Genomic DNA, 21,847 nt, shown 5'->3' with positions numbered 1-21,847 from the left:
ACTAGACATTTAATAAATACTTATATATTTAAAGCACTGACATATGACTTAGGGTACAAAATAAGATTCTAATTCTAATCTATCCACATTCAGAACACAATAAATCACTGAATTTTGTCTAACAAAATAAAACTCTACCTCCGTGTTTGGAACAACAATCTGACTGAATTAAAATGATATAAATTGTATTTGTCTATGACTGAACTAATCTAAATAATAATCACGAGATACAATTATTTGTTATTTTTAAAAACAATTAATAATTATATCTGATTGAACCCAATAGACATTATTTTTTTTAAATCATCTTATCTATTTATTATTTGCTTAAAGCGGCAGGCATAGAGAATAAAATTTGCATACAGAGTTATAAGCGGTGTCTCGAGCGCTTACCAAATGAGACAAAATTTGTAGACTTGCCTGAAGAGATGAGTCATCATAAGTATAGAAAATAATTTTCGATTATGATGTCAATAATCGTCATTCAAAGAACAAAAACAGATGTCGCTACTCGCGTGTAATTTTTTGTTTGTTTCTAAACTTGACTAATAAACAGTCGCCATTCTAAATTCAAATTCTGACCATAGATGACTCAATATTTTAAAATATTCCACATTATATTAATGTATTTAAATTTGAAATAAATACTTGAAGATATAGTTTTCTTGAAGGTAGGCTTTAAATAATCGCTTAGTATGGAGCCTTCGCCACTGGTATATTTAATTATTAATGGCTAAACCCCACCAAGTAGAAAGTCGTCGAGCCGCCACTGCCCATATTTAACTTTAACTCGAGTTACACAATTTGGATAGCTGTGCTCTTTTGTCAATTTACATACTATTAACATGATGACTAACCTGGAATCTAACCGGTGGGGAGACATAAGGGATACCTAGGAATGAATAATATCGAAAACCGTCATCCGTGTCGACCTTAATTCTTTTCACAATCCCTTCAGCCGTTGAAACCAATGGCGGAGGATCATCGTTATCGTTCGCTTCCGAGGAATCTCCTTCTACAAGCGCCTCACTTTCACTGACTGAAGATTCAAGCGATGTCCGTGAACCAAATTTCACTGGCGATGATCCTTCACTCTCATTCTCACTTGACTCATATTTTATTCCACCATCATCTTCAACTTTTAAATTATTTCCAGTCAATTTAACATTTTTGATAGTTTGTTTTTGGTGGGTTTCATTAATGGGATTTTTCGTACGTATGTTCGATAAATTGGAGAATGTCCGTTCCAATAGTTCTTTTTGTCTCTTTGAATTCCCGTCTTTGGAGTAAAACAATTTGCTAACCAACCCGACACCCACATATTGAACGTAATCCGGCAATGTCTCAATATCAGTCGCAGAAACTTGCAAATGTCCTATCGATATCACCAACATAAAACACAAAACAAAACACGCACCAATTTTCATATTTATCAGCCGACATGTACCTTTCATGTCCTCACCACTGCCAAGAAAACTACGCTTTTATTGAAAATCAACATTTCTCTAGGTCAGGAGTTGGCAACTGACGGCTCGTGTGTCGCATGCGGCTTACACTTGTATTCTTTGTATCCTATAAATGGTTGATCATACTGTTACATGCATAATTTTTATATTATTAACAAAAATAATAAACAATTCGAGATATCATCATACAACTTGCAGTGAAAGATGGAGATTTTTTTTTATGATGAAACATTTGATCGAAGAATATCTACATAATTTTATGTGTTGCAAGTCTGTATTTGCAGTTATAAACAGAATTTCTGGATTTTCATAAAACACTATTGAAATATGATTTTTTTTAATCCTTTTAATATAGACATCAATGACCTACCAAAAATGTTTATTTCCCACAAATAAGCAAACTGACTGAATAGTGAGTTTCGTTTAGATGTTTGTTTTTAGCAGCTGAGCCGTAGGTCGATAACCACTGCCATCCATTTATTTATATATTAACGTTCCATGCATTAGTGGATTTGCATTTATGCATTCCATTGATAATATTATTCACAAATCATTGAGGTTTTGACCATGTGAATTTATCCATTAACTAACGAATTAGAATTTTATTTTCTTATTTAAAAATTCACACAAAACTCAACAAAGTGAACTAATCAAATTAAAATAACCCATTCTAAGGATAATAAACAGGCTTCTCTGTTTTTCAAGACAAATAAACTGAAGACTTTATTCAGACCACATGAATTAATAGATAGTAGAAATTCGCTTATATTATGTGTGATGTTCTTTTTCTTTCTTATACGAAAATTACCGGTTGAGTGAATTCCTCTGATGCAAGAGAAAAAACTCGCTTCTCAAAACCCTTAAAATAAAGTAACGCTGTCGGGATCGAACCGGAGACCTTAAGGTTAGCAGGCAATACATGCTGCCGATTATGTCAGTCCGGCCTTACTATTTTTCTTCAGATTCCATTTTCACTAGGGTTTATCACTTGATATTTACCACATAAAAATTATTTTACAATACCATGTCCACATGTCTCTCTCACGTATTATCCTTGACCATTTTCTGCATCCGTAATCGGTTTGATGGATAGTCAAGTTTTATAGAATGCTAGTAAATAGTTTATCTTATTTTCTTTTATCTTACCGCTTATAAATGCTATAAATAAAACAAGGTAGGTACAAGGTTAGTGGTATTGACCTCCAAAATTATGGAACAATCTCAATCTCGAAATAAAAATGCGATCAAAGAAGTAGCAAAACGTTTTCATTATGAAATTATTTGCATACCATTATTTTCCTTTCAAAATAACACAAATATCAATGAAATCCCACTTTAGTATGGATAAGCATTTTGGCACACACAATAAAGATCTTTTTAAAGCTAATTACAGATGTCTCCTGTGAGCGGAATGCACAATCTAAGATTTCGATCCTAAGGATAAGTCACCGAAAAGCATGACTTAACTAGAGTATTGAGTTAAGGAATCATTAACCATAGACTACTTTTGTTATGAACACGCCCCCTTCTGTATTACTATTTACCACTGACAGCTGCTGTCAAAATAAATTTGCAAGTCTATAAAACAGTCCATACACTCAAATTCATTTAACAATGTATCTCAATATAGATATTGATAGTGTTAATTCGTTTGGCATGTACTTGGAGAGTATTATTTTACTTTTATACGCCAGCCCGTAGAAATACAAAATGCCAGGTGAAGAATGACACTTGACGCTAATGTTAGCATGTTAAAAAAATATCTTGCGGTGCCTGTGGAATCACGTATAATGACTTATAACGGAAACATAAGAGTATTATAATTAAATATTAATATGTATTTATAGTTATTGCATTTATAAAATGCAGTTGTCATATTTTTGTCATCGTTTTATCGAAAGAGAATTTTTAAATATGGTATTATTTTCAATAGAAATGATCTTAACTAAGGACAATGTTTCTGCATAGTGTTTTCTGCTAAGGAAATTTTAGTTATGACAAATGTTTCTGCATTCCGCTCTGTGTGTATTATTTGTCATAGTCATATTTTTTTTATTATGTCGACATTTGAGTTGATTCATTGATTGCCGTATTTTAATGAATTACTCTTGTAGAATATTGATATTGACAACATTTTCACACAAGTAAATGGCTTTCTTAACCAATTATATTTAATATTCTCAGTAACATCATATTTTATTTATTTTCTCAAAAATATTGCAATTGTTGACAATATTTCGCGACCCATTGAATATGCCAAAAGGTGCAGTTTTGGGTTGCATAAGTTTAGAACGAATGTTTTAGAGGATAATACATACTCTTCTTCTTTTTGTGACATATCCGTTATCTAGTGCTGAGCTCGAACCAGTCTCTGAAGTTCTTGAGGCAGTATGATCGTTTTCTACCAGGACCTCGCTTACCGGAGAGAGAGAGAGATGTTCCCTTCATTAATCAATAATCAGATGCAATAAGTTGATATCTCTTGCGCACGATGTGGCCAAAGTATGCTTAACATTCATAGCTTATTATAAATATTAATTTATTAGATTGATCCTGATACATTTCTTATTTTGAGATTAAAACTTTTTTTAAAAGAAAAATAAATTGGAAAACTTATAAAAACTTCAGTATTTTCACAACACTTTGGTTTATTTATTCATAAATGGCATGAAACAAAATAATATAAAATAAAACAGTAAAATAAAACACATAAATATTACTAGATACAATGGCATTAAATTATGAAAAGAAGTTAAGTAAGTAGACACCTACCTGAAAAAAGAATATTTATTGCAATGTTTGATTGCCTGAACTGAGCTGTTGAACATGTCAATAGAATAAATCTGTTGGAAATGTCCCTCTGAGGCGGACGAACCTGGTCCAGATTTATTTATTAAAAGTGGAAAAAGTACTATAAAAATTTTGCGTTTTATTGAATTAAATTAATAATAGAATTACTATTAGAAAGAGAATGAATCCTTCATGAAATTGCCTTTAAAAAAATCAATGTGATAAGGATTGATTTGAAATAACTAAAGTAATTTTAAGCTAAGTATACATATCTTTATTTATTCGACATATTGATCTTTTTTTGGATTAAATACATATTAAATACATTAAAACCATGAATTATTCAAAAATCATTATAGTCTTCGCAAGAATTTATTAAACTAATGATAAAAATAACCATGAAATACAATGTTCAGATTTTCAATGAATGTACATTTTATAATTGTTTTTTTAAATTTAGTGTATATCTTTCAATTTTAAAAATCTTAGATACCTAGTATGAATTTAGTTGATTAAAACACTTTATTATGTTAATTATCAGATCATTATAAGTATTGTGTTACTAGACACTGCTAATGAAATTACCGTAGCACAGTCGCCTATAGAGGCAGGAGCGTATTATTTATTCATTACTTCCATATCCTTAAAACTAACATGAATATCTTTGGCTGAATCCGAAAACGGATGTGAAGTGAATGTTGGCCCTCTGTTGAAAAAAATCCATGACTAAATTATAAATAGTAAAAGCGTAAGAAAGTACTATTTATTTTATAATTTCTTTGTAAAATAAAATGGCTTATAGATCTCAATTTGATCTAATTATTTCTGGAGATGCATTATCCCCAATACAGTAAACAAACAAGAGCAACCCCCTAGATAATAAAATTATAAAACAATTTGTAATATCTATATCCGTGTACTTATGGGATTAAGATATTGAGAATATTTAGATGTAGAATCAAATAGACTAAAATGAGATGCTGTATTATTATAATTCAGATTCAGTTTGAATCCTGGGTCTGACAAGTACACATATTGTTTTTCACGAGTGTGAGTCAGGGTATGGACCTAATAGGTTGAGCAAGTGGCTGACATCCATTTCTCGTAAAAACAAAATCTGTTAATACAAACCTCTACTCTGTGGAGGCCCATATGATCCTATTAGGATCGGACATGGTCGAAGAAGAAGAAGAAGGATAGATAGTATTTTACTTTATCTAAATTCTAATCGTAATACATTGCAAGTGACACAAATATCAGGGTGACATCTATGAAATCCAGAAAATGTGTGCACAAATATTTTCAAACATATAATAAATATCTTATGCAAGATAATCACAGATGTCATGCATTCCAAAAAAGGCTATTTATTATTTGTGGTTTTTTGTTTTGTTTATACTTACTATCTATCATTATTATGGTTTTAGAATTTGAATAGAGATAGTTATTGGAAATTGTTTTATACACTTGTTTTGTATAGTCTCCTACAAAATGATTACATTGATGTTGCATTAAATTTGTAAACCTGACATTTTGGTACAGACGTTACCCAGTGCCATTGTTTTATCAGTATTGACGATGTATAGGCCTATTGAATGTTTTACTAGTGATTAGTTACTAATTAGCTATTAGGTAGGGTTTTTTAGAAACACTTCAACTAGGAATTCATTTTTTTATACTTTGATCATTGACTTGATAGGTAGGTAATAATTTTTTTACCTACTTTATTGTATTAATTTATTATATAAGTTAAAATTAACTGTATTCGTTTTCAGTGCGTATTTACCATCGGTGAGTGCGCATAGTGCCTGAAGATGCCGAAAGTTGAAACCCGGGTCGCAAAAACACCACTTGGAATAGTACAAACATAAAACCCATCAGAATTTAAATTCAAATCCCATCAAGTACCCTCGGTTGATATTATTAATATTAGAATAGATTACGTAGTGTACTGATTTATGTTGGAATTTTCACTAAATTGAACAAAATACTTACGGCTATTTTTTTTTAAATTTGGAAGTATTTCGTACGCTAGAGTAAAGATTTTCCCAAAAATGTATCCGCTCTCTGTATGGATTTTGCTTCATTTCGATTGTGTCCGTCATTCTCATGTAGTCGAGGGTTTCCTCGTCTTGGATTGGTTGCCATATGATCGGTAACAGTGTTGTTTTCGTTGGTGTCGGATTCCTAAAAAAATAATAAATTAATAATTACCACGCAGTAATAATTATGATATTTCACATTTGCATATAAGCAAATCTACAGTTAATTAGGATACGAGTTCCCAATACTTTTGAGGTTAGACCAATGATACTCAACCTTTTTTTTCTTCGGGCCAAATACATATATTTGTAAAGTAACGCGGGCCGCATCACTACTGGTGTGACGAAAAAAATCATGAAACCCCCCCTTTTTACAAAACATTTTTGAGATTTTTAAAATTATGCATGTTTTTTAAATTAATCATGTGCAATAGCAACACTCTTATACCAGATCTGATGTGGACCATAATGACAATCCTCTTCGGGTGTCACTATCTGTGCGTCAAAGTCGAAACGAATCTCAATATATATGAGATTCTTGATAATAAATGTGTTTCGGGCCGCACATAAAAGCTCAAAGGGCCGCATGTGGCCCGCGGGCCGCAGATTGAGTATCGCTGGGTTAGACGCTATTTTTGTATTTTATCTTCACTGTGTATCGATATGGTGTTTAGTATCTTCACATCAAAACTCTTCCGCCTGCAACGTGTCGAATACGTTGATGTGACGTCATCGTTATTCACAAAACACACGTTGCCAAATGGAGCTCCGCAGATTGGTCGAATGCGATTGTTTCGTTTGAAAAAAACATATGCTGTTGCAATCGACAAGTTGCATGCTTCTCGGGCTCCGAGTCGAATACGTGAGGTCACATACAAACACCTACGAATTGGTCATTCCTATACCGGCTCGCCGATCGCCGCATTCAACAGCACTTCGGTGTGGCCGAACCCATATTAGTGATTATTCAAATAAAATATAAAAGTAGTTTATTACCCCCATTTCAAGAAGTTTGTGATCATTTTTACCATTCTCATTGCCACTTCTTTAGTAGTATTGCTTTCCTTGATATTCGTAACATTATGAAACGGCAAATTGAACATGTATCCCAAATCGTCTCCGTGCGCTGCTCCATCCAACCCAAAATCGTGATATTTTTTAAAAAAGTTGTACTCGCTGTCATATGCAAATTCCCATAAGTATACTGGATGATGAGAATGTTCTAATCGAAGCTTGACACCCTTAAATAGACCATACAGAAATTTTGAATCACCCATTATGTTAGCAAAGGCCCTCGCGGTAGCGTTGCTTATCCGTCCTCCGTTTAAGTAGAATTGTTTCACCTTCCTCACTGCTTCAGCCCGTTCGGTGGGGTATTTCAACGAGTCCATTAAGTCTTTTGGCATCCAATACTCAAACGATTCGTCAATATCATTCAAAAACTCTGCATTATCGTTAATCGGCCTTAAAAATTCAGAACCTTCAAATTCATTGAAACCGATCATGCTCGGTACTTTTATAAAATCACCAGATTCAATTATGTTTTCTGGGTGGTCATGCAAGAATATTTCTTCGCCGGGTATGACGTTTTCAGCGCAAGGTACGAACGGTAAGAAATTCCTATTCGGAAGTTCGTCGTTTCCGAGTTTCTCCTCAGCTTCGATTAAATCCTCAGCTTTCGCTTTTATCAAAAACTCCAATAGCTCATGCACATTAGTGTTGTGCCATCCGAGATACGTCGCTAATCGGTATGCATACTTCATTGGATCATCTGCATATGCCCAATGGTTGAGCACCGAACAGCTTTGCGTGATTGTCTGTGAAAATAGCCCCTTCGCCATTTTAGACAGTGCGATGTATTCAACCGAAGGACTTCCGGAACTTCCTCCATATAACGTGACTTTGTGTGGATCTCCACCGAACATATGAACGTTTTTCTGAACCCACTTTAGCGCGGAAATCATATCCTTCATTCCTGCATTTCCCGGAGCGCCGGCAGTTTTAGTAGCCAAGAATCCTAGAGGCCCCAATCTGTAGTTGAAAGAAATGTATATTACGTTTTCTTTTATTAATTTTTCGGGACTAAATAGGTAACTGTTCCCTGTCAACACTCTAAATTGTCCTCCGTGTATTAAAACCATAACTGGCAATCCGACAGCGTCTATTGACGGCGTGTGGAGACTGAGGTAGAGGCAGTCTTCGCTTCCGATAACGTAGTCAAACGTCGGCAGCTTTTGAATGCAGGCGTCGCGATCTTTTGATGCATCTCGGATGCCAGTCCACGGTACGGGGGGCATGGCAGTCTGAAATGTATAGATAAAATATTCATAGTACGAGGAAATTAAATATTATAATTTCATATCAATTGGCAACCCAAAGATTAGAGAAGGATACATCAAAACATTTGACATTGAAAAAGGTGCAGAATTACTTCAGAGTCGTAGGTGACTATAAATTTATTATTTTTCATGTCAAAAAAAAAAAAAGTCTACAAATTTGGTCTGGATTTATAAGCGCCTCAGAGTCAGCTTATACCCTTTTGTCGATGGTTGTCGCTTTAAGCAAATAATAAATAAATAAGATGATTTAAAAAAAAATCTACGGGATTCAATCACATATACATAATGATTGTTGTTAAAAATAAAAAATAATTTGTCTCATGATTTTTATTAATCAGTTAGTTGAGTCATAGACTAAGGTAATTTATTCAGTCAGTTATGTCAGTTGAGATCTGATATTGTATGTCAGTCATTTGTCAGTGTTTTAAATATAAAAGTATTTCAATAAGTTTAGTTTTACAGGAGTAACAAACTGTTGTGTAACAGATACACAACAACGGATTTTTTCAAAGATGACAATATATTTTGAACGTATGTTACGTTTATAAATGTTTAGGATAATACATAAATCACACGGATTGCTTAATTTTATACAGTTGGTGAGTTTTTGAAATTTCATCGATTTAGTGTGTACCTATCCATCAGTAGTAATATCAGATTATCTTCTGACTTCCCGTAAGTATTTACCTGACAAGTGTGCTCTCTCCACAGCCTACCTCTTTCCAAAAGTCACCCTTCGCCACTGCTGATGATACCGCTATCTTTGCGCGAACAGTAAACCGTAATCGTTCAATAGATCTTGTCCAAGCTGCGGCTGACCAAATCGCTACTTGGTGTGACTAATGGCGGATGAAAATAAACCCAAACAAAAGCTATGCAGTAACTTTAACAAAAAGATCCAATCGACACAAGCATAAAGTCAAAAGCAATCAGGATCCACGACACTAATATTCTTTGGACTCCTATAGTCAAATACATAGGGCTAACTATCCAACCTAACATCTAACTGAACTAATATCAACTATCTAACATTATTTTATACTGATCGGACAAGAATATACTCGTATATTTCACTCTCAACTCTCAAATCAGCTTCCCGATTTTACGTTTATATAAAATAAATACAAAGAAGATCGTAAAGTTTGGTGTTTTTTTTATAATAGAAAAAAAATAATATACTTATAACTAAGTAGGTTAGTACGTACATAATATAATCTGAAAAGTCTTACCTGAAACCTAACCGGTTTTGACACGTAAGGAATTCCAAGAAACGAATAGTATTCAACTCCACCTTTATACACTTTAATTCCCTTCAAAACCCCTTCACTCGTAGAAACGAGAGGTGGAGATTCATGTTTTCCTCCAGCGCCAGAATCTTTTGGATTACTTCCATCGCCATGAAAAAAATGCGGAGATATAGTGTTAATTAAAATTTTCTTCAGTGATAGAAATCCTTCTCCTTCCAACGGCTCATAATTTTGGCCCTCATCGTCCACATATTTCGTCTGATTCTCGTGTCTTGCTTTTATTTCATTTTCATTGTTCGTCGTTTTTCCATCGTCATCTGTTTCATTAAAATTACTGTTGTAAACTTTAGCAATTTTATTTAACACGCCGAGAAACGTATTTCCCTGTAAAAATTCTGCTTCCTTTATTACGTTTTCTTCTCCTGGAAGTAAAATTTTACTTAACAATTCTGATGCCATTTTCACGACATTATTTGGCAAAGTTTCTAGTTTATTTGTATAAACTTGACAACAGTTCGTCGACATTAGCACTAAAAGGCAACATACTGCTACCGTAACCTTCATCTTACTAAAGGAGTAAGTCTGTGTTAAATGAAATAAGATGAATAAGATGAAAAATTACATCATTATAATTTATGAGCGGCACGTGAATTGATTATATAATATTATATTTTTTTAAACTATTAATTATGTTACGGATATGCAAAGCTATGGGATCTTCGATCATCGAGTATCTCCGCGATAACACAAGGATCGGAGACACGAACAAACATCATCAAACATCAGTCGTCGACCAAAACTTGCTGACGTCGTCCGTTGCATTGTCGGGTCGGTCAGTAGAAATGATCGCTTTATGGCATTTTCATATTTTATGTATTGCCACTTTAGCTAACAAAGATTAGTGTCTTACTGTTTATGTAGACATTCGTACTACAAAATCGTAAAAGTACATTATTCCTTAGACTATAAATCATTATTCATAAATATAATATTATTATGAATGCATTAGTAACGTATAATAACGTCTGATCTTGGATGCATGTCTGATGCACAAACACCTTATTGATTTTTTAGCATAGGCATTAATTGGACGCCAAAAATTCACCGAACCACCGGTTGAGAAACACTGCATTAGACAATCTCAGGTGCTATCGTCAAGTCATGTCTACTTTGCAAAGGTTGGCAACCATCAAAGCGATCAACGCATTTGAATCAGCTTATGGAGCGAAATTCCTCAACCACGATGTTCATCGTCCGCCTGGATGTCTTTTACCAATAGGTAGTTCCATGGCCCCCACATCCTGAAGCGGGCCCCTGGGCCACGATATTTGACGGGCCCCCCCAACCTATTGCTAAGGTTAAGGGAAGTGTAATGTTCTATAGTAGTGTTTCCCAAATGATATTCCGAGGAATTCCGTGTATTTTTTATGTATTCGGTATATTTTTACCGATTTTTGATATTTTAAACAAATCAGCTTGAATAATTGTCGGCACTCAGTATCATATTATGAAGCACTGATCGCGACTCTTTTTTATGATAGCCAAGTTACATATTGTGACCCTTCGCCATGTTGGATAAATAATCATTTTTATTAGTCAGGAAGCACTAAAATTAATTATAAAATATAAAATTCTATTCGTCTTATAGCGCCGCAGGCGACTTTTTTACTATTAGAGCTTATAAATTTAAGATATGTTTATCTCACTTAACTGGTTGACCTGCTACGCCGGGCCCCTCCTAAGCCCGGGCCCTGTCAGTCCCCCCTTTGTGGGGGCCATGGGTAGTTCTCCCCTCTAATGATTTGTTGTTGATATCGCTAATACATTTTAATTTTCTCTTAAAGTGAGCATGAAGACCTTTTCCTGCCGGTGTATAACAATATACTCAATAAGTGTGTTGTTGTGGTGAAGCAATTTACGCAGGTATTTTGTGATGAGAGACGCCATCACATTATTTGTTTCAAATGCTACACAATTAACATTGACATGTTGCCACTTTCTGCACAATAAACGATATTTTTAAATGATGAAACAAGGATGTTGCATAAGAAATAGTAGAAGAAAAGTGTTTTCTTCAACATAATATTTGGGGCAAAAGCATTTTTTATGTTTCACTGAAAACCTAATCTAGGTATTTATTAGAATATGTATCCTATAATCTAATTCTAGCTAGATGTTCCAAAACAAACAATTTACTCATAATTACCGTATGTGTACCCGTTAAAAGAAAAAATATTCTTAAACACATAAAACAGATCTTTCCTTCAAACGTGGGAAGTTTTTCAGTGAACAATTGTAGCAATTTTAAAAACCACCGGCCATCACTGATTACTGATATTATTTATAGTTAATATCATCATTCAAATTAAATGCACTCAATCAAGGCTAACATAGGTAAACATACTTTAATTGGAGGGTAAAGTTCGTTATTAAAACAATCAAAGGTTTGAAGACACTGTTGTCAAATTACAAGTGTCATTATTATAAAAACATTTTATGAATTACAAATTCATGTTTTTTGGCAATGATTCACTGTGCATAAAGTTTATCTAATAAATCGAAAATTTACAATTACAATTTATTGTTCATATAGGAGGAAAAAGGTGTTCCAATTAATGGGGAGTACCTCAGTCACCTGCGCTTTGCAGATGATATTGTTATATTTTCACAAGACCCGAAAGACCTCCAAGGTAGAATGCAAGAACTCGCGGATGTCAGTCAAACGGTCGGTCTAAAGATAAATGTCTCAAAGACAAAAGTGATGAGGAACTGTTTTTCGGACCCTGCGGTTATCGTATTTCTGGCACCCAACTCGAGCAAGTCAGCAGCTACGTCTATCTCGGACAGCAGATGTCCATAGACGGAAGCATGCACGATGAAATTGCTCGTAGAACAAAGCTGGGATGGAGTGCTTTCGGACGTCTGAATAGTATCTTCAAGAGTGGCCTACCATTGTGTCTTAAGCGTAGGATGTTCGACCAATGTGTGCTACCCGTGCTCACGTATGTCTGCGAGACTGCGAGAGGCATGGAGAGGTGTATGTTGGGCATCACGCGAAAGAACGGTAAGAGACACGAATGGGTTAGGAGGCGGACAGGAGTGCGCGATGTGATGGACGTTGCCAAACAGCTGAAATGGAGATGGGCGGGGCACATTTCTCGCCGAAAGGATGGCCGCTGGACAAATGCCGTCATCCAGTGGTACCCAAGGGTCGCCCTAAAAGCCGCTGGATTGGCGAACTGGTAAAGTTCGGCGGAAATACGTGGCAGCGAACGACACAGGACCGAGAGAGTTGGAAGAAGCTTGAGTCGGCCTTCATCCAGCAGTGGATTGACCCCGGCTGATGATCATGATGATACATAGATACACGATTGTGAATAAAAGTTAAATGATTCTATTTATAGTGAAGTGCAGTGTGGAAAGCGAGGAAAATTTGAAGCGCCTACTTCAGAGTTGGTTCCAAAATTTCCAAAATATCATTTTTCGAATGTCTGACGTGCCGAACAATTTTTCATGCTGAACAAATGAAAAACAAAATTAAGAATTCTATTGTATAAGTGTTTAATTGTATACGTGTGTATTGTGTAAGTATAAAAATTACAATTACCTAAGTTCCTGAGATTCCCTTTCACCGTGGTTCTAGCCGAAGACATATCTTTTATTCTTTGAATATTTTTTCCTTATTTTCAAAATTTTCAATGAGATCGTGGGAGTATTTTAACCAAGCTTCATATTATTATATACCCCATCACTGAACGGTTATTACTTATTAGCGTCCATTTTTACCGATTATGTTTGAGGTAAAATAATAAGCAGCCGATTATATTCGAATGACTGTCGATAAATTGCATCATGCATTTTTATTTTTATTTGCCCGATGAATAAATTCTTTTTGTTCGTCCTTGATTTTCTCAAGGAGTTATTTATGGTTTGTCTCATAATGCCGTTTTACTGACGAGGTACTGCATACAATTGTCCCTGAATACAAAATACATAATGCTTTATTGCCTTCGTTAATCGTGCCATACTCGTCAGTCCACCAACTTTGAAAGTCTCTACCGTTTGATTCTAATATATTATGTTTTTTTTTTTAAATTTCCACTAGCTATGTTAAATGGGATTTATTAGATTAAATAAAATGCATGGACTTGTCTCCACTGACACTTGCTACGGCGAACTTCAGCTGGATCTAATAATTATCGTAACCAATCAAAAAACACAACCTCTGATTTTATTATATTATACGTGTGTCTTATTTTATAATGCATTCATTCTATTGTCCGTATTTTATTGGAAATATTATTTCATTTAACCGTGACCGTTTTGTGACACAGCCACGTTACGCAAAGTCTTTAATTTAATATCGTAGTAGATTTTTGTGTTTCCAGCGTGTGTCCTTCTTCCTTCTTTCCTCGACGTTTCGGGCTCGTTGCAGAGGCCATTATCAAGAGTGATATGTTGTATGATGAAATGTAGTGTAGGTATATGAATGTAAAAGAAGGACACACGGTGGAAACCCAAAAATCTACTACAATAAAAAACAACCGTGAAAGCCTCTTTAATTTAATAATATTTTAGTTAGTGTGCTCTTCGCCCAGTTTGTAAGTTAGCTATTCATAGAATCACAAATAAAACGAAGTAACACACAATGATTGTGACATATTTAAAAGTTTATATATTATGTTGCCAAAATCAACATTTTCACTTGAAAGTATGTATCTACTTATGAAACTTGTAGGAAATGCAATGAGACGGATTTGTGTTTAATTGTCACAGCTAGGGAAAAGGTTAATGTAGATTTTAGTTATTGGGCTGTCCTAAGTATAAACACTGTATAAACCATTTTTTTCCAAAATGACTTTTTTGCATCTAGATAAGTATACGGTTCAAAGCTGTATATGTATATCCACTGATGGACATATTTTACTAAGTAAAAACAAAAAATACAAAAAAAAAATAAGAACACTGTAGGTATATCCTGCACATACAATGTTCTTGTTTGGGAAATGTATTTTACAGTGTTTTTGCATGGTATCATAGATATTACACACATTAGCAAAACCATTTATTTATATGAATCAATAATTAATAATAATTATTGTATCATTGCGTGTTAGTAATGGTTAATAATAACACTGAAATGAATATTGAAAACATTAATTGTATAAATACTTAACAAACAGCCACATATGGCAATAAAGGCCAAGATTTGATGGAAGTTATGAAGTAAATCTTTAATATACGTTTTTTATTAAGAAAATAAATCGGTGTGTTGTTAAATGTGCCCATAAAATAAATGACAAAATTGTTATTTTTTTCCCACACTGTTATAGAATATATAATATAATGACATACTTACCAATATATAATTAAATGTCTTATCACTATTTGTAATCAAATATGTTATTTAAAATCATAGTACTTAAGTAATATACGCATGCACATCAACTAGCCTCAGGCATCTGCATTACGGATTCACCACTAATATTATATACCCACTTGTTTTTAATAACTTTTGTTTTGTACTTACTTGATTTCTTAATTATTGTCAAAACTTGTTTTATCTATAACTTTCCACTCTAATATATGCATGCATATCAACTAGCCTCGGGCATCTGCATTACGGATGCACCACTAATATTATATACTCCCTTGTTTTTAATAACTTTTGTTTTGTACTTACTTGATTTCTTAATTATTGTCAAAACTTGTTTTATCTATAACTTTCCACTCATTGTTTCATAATTGATGTCATTCGTCATTAATATTTGTACTATATAAGAAGCATATTTGTCCATCTAAATTCAGTTAATAAACTACATATCACGCTATTGCTTGAGTTTGTTTATTTGCTCACGTTGTGGAAGCAATTCGATAACATAAATGGTGTCGAAGTGAAGATTTTAAACTGTGTTTAGTTGTTTTCCTGTTCGCTGTTCGCTGTCTGCTGCCCCGTGACTACTCATCACTGCAAACAAAGAGGATTAGAGAGAAAACAACAACTATCCACAGAAAGGATTTTAGGAATGATCATCGCAGCAGCAATTTTGTGTTTGATATATTTTTACATAATTTATTTAACTTTCAAAAATGGCTTTAAATGCGAATGATTCCACCTACCCAATCCTTGAGAAATCAGAAAAGAATGTTCAACCTGACATGAACATTCACCCGCATACGCAAGAAAAATTATCTATGGAAATATTATTTCAATTCGTTAATACATTCAATGGTAATCGGGAGGAATTGAGTGCGTTCATTTCAGACTGCAACCGTGCCTTTAAAAATGCATCGAATAGTCAAGTAGAAATACTATTAGATTTTGTGCATACCAAAATACAAGGTAAAGCCAAAACTGCCATCAGCAATAGAACATTTAATTCTTGGGAAGAGTTAAAAAATTTCCTTAAAACCATGTATCAAGACAAGAAACACTACGCACAAATTTTAAAACGAACTAACTAGCATATAACAATCTCCTAAAGAAACCATACAGCAATATGCATTTAGAATAGAGTCCATACAGAAAAGATCGATAAACGCCGTTCAATCAAACAATATAAACTTAGAAGATCTTAACGGACAAATAAATATGATCAACCAAATAGCTTTAAATCGACTGATATATTATTGTGTACCGGAGATCTCAAACCAACTAAGAGGTAGAGACATCAAAAACTTAAACGATGCGATTTCTCTCGCTCTAAACGAGGAACAGGTGCAAGTAATGTACAATAATACGCCGTTTAGAAAAAGTAATAATTATCAGCATAATCATAATAAAATAGTTCAATGTACAATTTGTGGTAAAAAGGGCCACACAAATAACGAATGTTTCAAAAACAAAAACAATAATTTCAAAACAATAAATTCCGTAGATAGTTCTTCATCAAATCAATATCAAACAAATGAAAAATTTTGTAAATATTGCAAAAAAAAGGGTCATACTATTGAAAACTCATTAATTGATTACAAAAGTCAATTAATTTCTAATGATTCTATATCCATTCCAATTTTCACAATGTCACGTGCTGATGATCTCAAACAAATCTTAGCACCTCGTAGCGAGACATTAATAGAAATAGATATCATTAATCCGGAGATTAAGGAAGGGATGATCCCCGAAACAACCTCTGATGGAGTTTTTCTATGCAAGGCTATCACCAAGGTGAATTCTAATTTAAAAGCCTATGCTACTGTATTAAATACTACAAATTTTCGTCAAGTAGGTACTTACAGACGTAAGGATAGCACTTGAACCTATACCTGAGCAATCATGCCAGTTTTCTAATTCTACTAATTCTTCTAAATCAGCTGTATCTAGACTACACAAACTTCAAGAGACTCTACGCACGAGTCATCTTAATTCAGAAGAGGCGAAATCCCTCAATTCAATATGTAGTCAGTTTAACGACATCTTCCACTTAGATGGAGATGATCTCACGTATACTAATGCAATAATGCACGAAGTTCTAACATTCCAATTAATTAAATATATTAAAAAATGTATTAAATGTCAAAGTAATAAAGTCTCTCGCAAAATTCAAAAACAGCCAATGGAAATAACGTCAACAGCATTAGTACCTTTTGAAAAGTTATGCCTAGACATTGTAGGACCATTACCTCTTACAGAAGATGGTAACAAATTTATTTTAACAATGCAAGATGAACTAACTAAATTCTCATTTGCAATACCAACAGAAAATCATGAAGCAATCACTATTGCAAACAAACTTACAGATATTATAACTACGTTTGGTATCCCAAAAAGGATCCTCACAGATCAAGGATCAGACTTTACATCAAATCTATTAAAAGAGCTTACCAGATTATTTAAAATTAAGCATTTAACTTCAAGAGCATATCATGCACAAACAAATGGTGGATTAGAAAGATCACACTCAACATTAAAAGATTACCTAAAACATAATGTCAATGATAAACAGACCAATTGGGACGAATTAGTCAAATTTGCTATTTTTACTTATAATACTTCAATACATGCCTCTAGTAAATTCACTCCTTATGAGTTAATGTTTGGACATAAAGCTAACATACCTAGTAATATTAAAGAAAATCCAGAATTCAAATATACATATGAAAATTATTATGATCAACTCAAATATAAGTTAAACTTATCACATAAATTAGCTAGGGAAAACCAAAACCTTATTTCATCGAAAGAAAAACAAACATATATTATGATAGAAATTCACAGATCCATAAATACAATGTAGGTGATTATATTTTCCTGCGTAACGAAAGGGTTAACAAAGAAACTTTCCCCAGATTGGAAAGGACCATACAAGATTTTAAAATTACTAACTTCAGTTACTTGTCTAAATAAGTAAAGAATAGAAATATCAAAGTTCATTTCAATAGAATAAAACTTGCAAATTCTGTTACAGATGGATCTCCATCTCGCTAAGCCAACCATACGAAATTAAACCAATTACAAATGCCAGCGGATTGTTTTACGAAAACATTGGAAAAGCAAGGTTTAATACAGGAACATGGCAAGTCCTAACTTTCCTAAACATTACCTTTTACGAAAAACGATTAGAATTCAATAAAACCTCATTCACAAAAAACGAGCATTTATGTAACATTCAAGAATTAGAAGTAGAATTAATACCATGTTAACAATCACTTAATTTCGTAGCTAATCAAATAAATATTATAAAAACTAAAGATAAATCGATCAAATATCTTATCAATCAATCCGTACGGACTAAACGCGGAATATTCAACGGTTTAGGATCCGCATGGAAATGGCTTTCCGGATCACTTGACGCAAGCGACGCCGAGTATTACGATAAAATTTTAGAACAAACTGACAGATCAGATAAAGATATTCAACTATTAATGAAAGACCAAATACAAGTAGTTAAATCAACAATTACTAATTTTAATGAATCTATTATTTCATTGAGATCAAACGAAGATATATTTAATAAAAATCTTGACAAATTCAATAAATTTTCTAATAGCATAACCAATAAAACATTAGGACTTCAAAAATTAGAAATTGCCACGAGCAACATAGCTCTACTTACTTACATTACGACTGAATTAAATAATAAATTCGATATTCTATTCGCTAAACAAAATGTTGTCCATCCATCAGTCATCACTCCAATTAATTTAATTAAAAGCTTAAGAAACAACGCGAAATTACTACCGAATGGAGAAAACTTTCCATTTCCGTTGACTGATCGAAATGCCGCAAAACTTATTGAAATATGTAAATTAACTGTTTATTATAATAACTCCAAGATAATATTTATAATTCAAGTACCGTTAACTTCAAGTACTCTTTTTAATTTGTACAATATAATTCCTATTCCAATTCCTCATACAATTTCCAATACTTATGCATACATCCAACCTAATGACCAATTTATTGCCATTTCTGATGGAAAGATGAATTATGTAAAGATGAAAACGCTAGAAGAATGCGACGAGATCTCAAGAAATGAATATTTATGCAACAACCAAATAATATACGCAACCTTTCAAAACGATAATTGCGAACTCCAATTAATTACAACATTTAAAAAGGAATTACCATCTTCATGCAATACAAGAATAATAAAAGGAATATTAAGAGTTTGGCACAAACTAAACAACAATAATCAATGGATATTTGTTTTATCAATACCAGAAACATTAACTATCTTATGCCCAAATGAAAATATTAAAGATATAATAATTAAGGATACTGGACCACTAAAACTCAATGAAGGATGCAAAGCATACGCAAAAGACGTACAACTAATTGCTACAGCCGCTACGCAAACTGATTATCAACATGTCATTCCAGAAATACCTATTATAGAAGACGACTGCTGTAACACAAAAAAAATCAACTCAACGCTAAATTCATTTTATTTACAACCACTACATTTTTCAAATATTCAACTGGACGACCTAAAGATTACTTCACACAAATTAGATGATTTGAACACCGAGATTAACAACAACCTCAACAAACCTTCAATTCTGAAACATGCAACTTGGTATTCAATTGCATTCTCCGTTATCTCGAGTATCATTGGAATAACTCTACTATATAAAATAATAAAATGTATCGGATTACTCAACATCTCTTCAACTTAAATTCAAATGAAAATCAACCCGGATGTTTAGTAACAATTTATAACCAATGTAATAACAGAAATCGACCTACATCTAATACTACTGTACGAATGAGTGAGTTACAATCGGAATGACTGCCGTTGGAAGATGCGTCCGCTCCTCCTCTACATGTCTCCGTCCAACTCAACTCCGAGACGTTCTACACGACTCCTACAGAAGAATCCACATCGCTTCGATGATTCGTGAAGATGACGCTCCTGGACCATCAGCTTCACACTTCGTCGGGAGGTGTTATAGAATATATTATATAATGACATACTTACCAATATATACTTATCTATTAAATGTCTTATCACTATTTGTAATTAAATATGTTATTTAAAATCATAGTACTTAAGTAATATACGCATGCACATCAACTAACCTCGGGCATCTGCATTACGGATGCACCACTAATATTATATACTTACTTGTGTTCGGATGTAAAATATAAGTTTATTGTAAATGGGATGTAGAGTGTTCTGTTTAATAGCTTCTTTATCACAACTGTATAATGTATATTATTATGATTACCAAATATAAACACTGTACATTCATGCTTAAACCGCCCTTAACTCTAGTCAATGTAAGCATTATAGGTTTCGCATAATTGTCTAAAAATACAATACAAAATAGTCATTAAAATCAATTTCAAAACAGATAAGTTTTTGAATGGCAATCACAATCACGTTTTGTCGTTTCCTGAACATATTACTAACAGGCTTGTACAATGTTTATATTTGGGACAGCCGTTGTATAATATTACATACTACAATCGTATTAAGGCAAACTAACCCCTTACCTGTAAATAATTCCTCCTAATTGGGATACTGTATAGGCATAGGTCAGTGCCCAATGATGACGATGCCCACGAGGGCCGAGCGGATAACGCGTCGGCTTATAATGTCGTGGGATCCCAGATTCGACTCCTGGGTCTGACAAATACACATTTTTCTCCTCTGTGTGTTTTAAGTCAGAGTATGGCCTAATTCCAATAGATTGAGCAAGTGATTAAACACCCATTTCTCGTAAAAATAAAAACCTATTAATATAAACTGATATATAACCCACATGATATTCTTAGCATCGGACATGGTCAAAAAAAACTAATAACCTACCAAAAAACTATACTTGTACATGAAAATATTCAGCCATTTAAAACAAAATAGTGCACGAGATGCACAGTGACTTTAAAAATGTTTTCACACAATCGTCACTGCTGCAATGAATTCAAAATCTTAATTTAAAATATGTTTTACATTTATTCCCACCTTACATCTTTATAACCCTACAACGGTACAAATTATTTTTATTAAAGTTATAATTATATTATTTTATAATCCACTCACCAGAGGGACCTATCACTATGCATATGAAGAGTGTCTCTCTTTAGGCGAATTACTTTCAGGAAAAACCTACATGCAGCTGGAAGGTTTGTGATAGTATACACCTTTTAAATCTGTAATAGGTCGGTTGGTTGTCCCATAAAATTGGTGCAAAAGATAAACATGTATTTGTGTAAACGTCTCATACTCATTTGTTTTTATTTGCAAATATATCTTTCCAAAAAGCCATTCGTTTCAAGAACGGTTGAGGATCCTGCTTCATTTCCATTTTGTCAGTTATTTCTAAATAATCCATAGGCTTGTTTGCTTCCAAGGGTTTCCAAGATACAGGCAAAAGTTTTGTCGGCGTGGGGACTGGATTCCTACGAAAAATAAAATACATTTATTAAGTAACTTTAATACCATTTTATGAGTTTCTTTCCACAAAGTGGGTAATATGAGTCACCAGAGTGGAGGTTATATTAACAGAAAACGCACTAG

At 33.4% G+C, this 21,847-nt stretch overlaps 2 protein-coding genes across 3 annotated transcripts in view; one reads left to right on the top strand and one right to left on the bottom strand.

Moving 5' to 3' along the window:
• Positions 1–21,847, top strand: part of PKD (serine/threonine-protein kinase D3) — a 133,812-nt gene that overhangs the window by 14,481 nt on the left and 97,484 nt on the right. The window lies entirely within an intron of this gene.
• LOC147071064 (juvenile hormone esterase-like) lies at positions 5,706–10,467 on the bottom strand. The gene is made up of 3 exons (XM_085948466.1): positions 9,867–10,467; positions 7,295–8,601; positions 5,706–6,443 (listed from the first exon to the last, which is right to left on the bottom strand). Exons 1-3 carry the CDS (start codon positions 10,446–10,448, stop codon positions 6,254–6,256), a joined length of 2,079 nt encoding a protein of 692 aa, XP_085804592.1. The 5' UTR covers positions 10,449–10,467; the 3' UTR covers positions 5,706–6,253.

The sequence above is a fragment of the Rhyacophila brunnea genome, unplaced genomic scaffold (assembly GCF_057557595.1).
Source record: "Rhyacophila brunnea isolate RB1 unplaced genomic scaffold, BYU_Rbru_1.0 scaffold_20, whole genome shotgun sequence".
Lineage (NCBI taxonomy): Eukaryota > Metazoa > Arthropoda > Insecta > Trichoptera > Rhyacophilidae > Rhyacophila > Rhyacophila brunnea.
The sequence above is the reverse complement of the archived record's forward strand: the minus strand, read 5'-3'. Positions and strand labels throughout refer to the sequence as shown.